This window comes from Zingiber officinale, chromosome 6A (genome assembly GCF_018446385.1).
Source record: "Zingiber officinale cultivar Zhangliang chromosome 6A, Zo_v1.1, whole genome shotgun sequence".
NCBI classification, from domain to species: domain Eukaryota; kingdom Viridiplantae; phylum Streptophyta; class Magnoliopsida; order Zingiberales; family Zingiberaceae; genus Zingiber; species Zingiber officinale.
This window is the reverse complement of record NC_055997.1, coordinates 93,002,195-93,005,866: the sequence shown is the minus strand read 5'-3', so window position 1 is coordinate 93,005,866 and position 3,672 is coordinate 93,002,195. Positions and strand designations below refer to the sequence as shown.

Below are 3,672 nucleotides of genomic sequence, written 5' to 3'. Positions count from 1 at the left end.
AGAGTGATACGGAGATTTAATTTCTAAAGTGCTTCTTTTTGTGTCGCAACTCGCAAGCAAGTCAAAATATTTAAATCTCTATCATCTTCCTTTCCTTTGATCATAAACATATCAAATTTAACATTACATATACACCAATTGAACAGACTCATTGATTCATCTAATCATCTTCAAACATTTAGAGTTCTATATCTCCTTATATGAAATATAGAATTATTACACTTGAAAAACTATTTCAAATATAACTTTATATATATAATTTCAAGAGATAATGTAAGGAAATAAATGAAGGAACATTTTGTCGCGTCCCCAATATATCGGCTATAAAATGCCCCAACCTCCATCTACAACATTATACTAATCAATCAATTAATTTCTCAACGACCATGGAAGAAGCATCTTCTTCGAGACATTCAATAAGATGCATGGTTGTTGATGACGACACAACTTGCCTCAAGATCATTGCCACCATGCTCACCTCTTTAAATTTTTTAGGTGCATTTTTTAAATTAATTTACTGCTAATGCATTTTTCTAATCAGCTTTGAATTTGCAATCATGCAGTTCAACCATTCAAGAGCACAGCCGAAGCTTTGTCCTCCCTCCGCGAACAAGACCACCGAATCGATCTGTTTTTGATTGAGGTCCACGCCGGCGAGGCCAGCTCCGCCGGCTCCACCACGTTGGCTTCCTTCGACCTCGTCGACCTCATCGTCAACCAAACCGACATTCCTGTCATCAGTAATCAACTAACTAACGAACATCAATATTATTCTTGCACCAGAATGAAATATTTATTAGTTCTTGATGCATGCATGCATGCAGCGATGTGCGCCAACGACGACGACAAGATCATCTGCGAGTCGCTGCGGCACGGAGCGCGGTTCCACTTCACTAAGCCGGTGACGAAGGCGGTGGCCGAGGTCATGCGGCAGAAGGCGATGCAGGGGAAAACAGAACACGGGATTGCTAGAAGCAACCAAGCAGATTTGGAGGGTATTCATATAGAATATTGTGACTCCATTAACGTTGAGGACGGAAAAGGGAAGCTTGGTTTGGAATTCTACGGCGTGGTCGCTCCGAGAAGAACGGTCCGATGCACCGGGAATTCCGATGTGGAAACGGGGGAAGGCAGTGAGAAACCGCAGCGGAGGAGATCAGGGCGGTTGACTTGGGATTCAGATCTCCGTCAGAGGTTTTCATCAGCAGTGGAGCTTTTAGGGCAACGTAAGTAATTAAACTTGGGATATATAAATACTTGGGATTTAATATGATGTCGTATAAAATGAATCCAGATGCTGTTCCAAGGAAGATACTCGAGCTTATGAATGTCGACGGGATCACAATCAAGCAAATTGCTAGCCACCTTCAGGTATTGTGCATTCAACTTTTTACAACACATTGCAAATTACAATCCTATTGAGATTTTCCTTTCTGCAGAAACATCGAAAAACACATCAAGGACGGCTGAGTCAACCTGTAAAGTTGCGGAAAAGGAAACTCGAAAAGAAGTCTTCTGTGTCCTCTCAGAAGCCGACGCTGAAGCCTCTGCTTCCCAAGTATCCTCCATCGATGCTCTGCGCTCTACCTACACCCGTCCACATCCATGGCGGAATGCAGCGTCCAGACCAGCAGATGGTGATCGGTAACGCCGTCGAATGGTCGGACTTCGACGTGAGAAGAGACGAGCTGCAGAGCAGGGGAACTGGGGAAGTTGCGTCGAAGGGCTCATCATCGAGCGCTGCGGTGCATGAGAATTCTGAAGGCTTAGACATTGGAAACTTCGATTTGGATGAAGACCTCATTGCGGAGATCGCTGAAGAAATTGAGATGTATTTAGGCATACCGCCACCATGAGCAATAAACTCTTGATTTTTGATATGTAGAAGAATGATCTCTATCTCAGCCTCGCTATTTATAGGAGCCAGAGGCAGTCACCAAATCTATTGTTGATAGCTAGAGCATTTTAATTTGTTGTTGTTGGATGTCTTCACAGAACGCGACGCGTTGGAAACGTGTGCATTGCCTTTAGGTTTTGAGAAGAAACCGTCGCCGTTTGCTTTTAGTTTTGTTGAGTTTTGTGTTTTTCTTTTTTAATTTAATTCAAAATATTTTTCTTATTTCTAGTTGTTATGGTAATACATATGTGAATGTATTTAGTCTCACATTACTAAACTAAAAAGATTAGAAGACCTTAAAAAGATTAGAAGACCTTATATATATGAAGCCGTTTCATCCTTGCTTAGCAAAGTTAAGGGAATTTACATGCATTTGCGGGCTGAGTCCAAATCAGGTGGTTTTAGGGGGTTCGAGCCGGAAATTCATAAATCGGGCGTGACGTAGGTGATCATCGCGCGTAGGGGGGTGCAAATCCCCAGCTCGTGGGCCTCATGCTTGCGGACGACGCGAGTAGTTGTCGGATCTTGGAAGAATTTTGCCGGATAATCTTTGCACCGTGGGCGACAATAAATTCTCTAATGACAATTGACATGCCGATCCGGAAAATACTAATTTTTAAATCTTATTCTTTTATTTACCTATTTATTACATGCTTATTATTTTTTACAATTTACTATCGTGTTAGTACTCTCATATCATACAACAACAAGTTTATCCCTCCATATTCCGAATTTATCGAAAACGTACGTTTCAGTTCATCTGTACCAAACAAAAGCAGAAATTGTCATAGCAAACATTACCGTACCGCTGCTATGGATCAGCAATTAATCACGAAAGTTTGAATACTGCTTCATGCATATGTTTGACAGTGGACTGTCATATCAAACTCACTATGAATTGTGTTGAAGTCAGAAATTCAAAAGGTTCATACTTTAAATCTGACTGAAAGTAGATTCAAAAGATTTCTTGGTGGTAAACTTTTTTGGTTGTATTATTCTTACCACACACGACAAATTTAGTTAATGTTTATATTCCTTGTAATTTGGTTATAATATAGGTATTTATTATTAGGACATGTAGTAGCGGAAATTTGAAGTAACACTAATATCTTGATTTTATTTAGTATTTGATTATGTCTGAAAACTGAGTTAGATGGGGTTGCCGGTGACGGAAGTTGGAATGTTGACGAAGAGAGGACCTGAGTCTCGTCGAGAAAAGAGGTGCAATGATCGCCAATGGTACCCACGGCTCTGCGAATACCACATATCAAGCACCCAGAGCATTATAGCGAGAACCAGAAAAGAGGTACCTGACATAAGCTCTTTAACGCTCAAGTCAGCAAGAAGTCCGTCGAAAGAAGTATGAACAGACTAAGTATTAACAGACTGAAGAGATGCGTGTGTTTAATGAGTGAGTTTTGGAGTGTAAGAGCGTACCTGGCCAACCGAAGGGACCTCCCCCTTTATACTACCTTGGTAACCCTTGCAATCATCAGGCATTAGCGAGTGTCAGGTGTCAGATCATGCCGAGGGATAGAGGATGTACGATGAACCTCTATTAGATGAAAGAAGGCTCTGTAGTTTGTAGGTGACAGAGTATTGGAATATTCCTTAACAACTAGCTGTTATTCTCTGACAAATTATTGTGATTCCATAACTTCTCTCAATGGTAGTTTGACTAGAATGGAGCCAGCTAGGAGTAAGTAGGAGACCGTGCCTGGGAGCAATGAAGGGACTGAGCCCTTATGGTCCGACCGGACTGGAGCTGACCGGGA

General features: G+C 41.5%; 1 protein-coding gene across 1 annotated transcript; it reads left to right on the top strand.

The window, feature by feature from the left end:
* The first annotated feature begins 386 nt into the window (after positions 1 to 386).
* On the top strand, positions 387 to 1,856 carry LOC121995052 (two-component response regulator ARR10-like). The gene is made up of 5 exons (XM_042548897.1): positions 387 to 495; positions 564 to 740; positions 825 to 1,226; positions 1,295 to 1,371; positions 1,440 to 1,856. The coding sequence occupies exons 1-5, from the start codon at positions 387 to 389 to the stop codon at positions 1,854 to 1,856; spliced, it is 1,182 nt and encodes a 393-aa protein (XP_042404831.1).
* Positions 1,857 to 3,672: the final 1,816 nt, after the last annotated feature.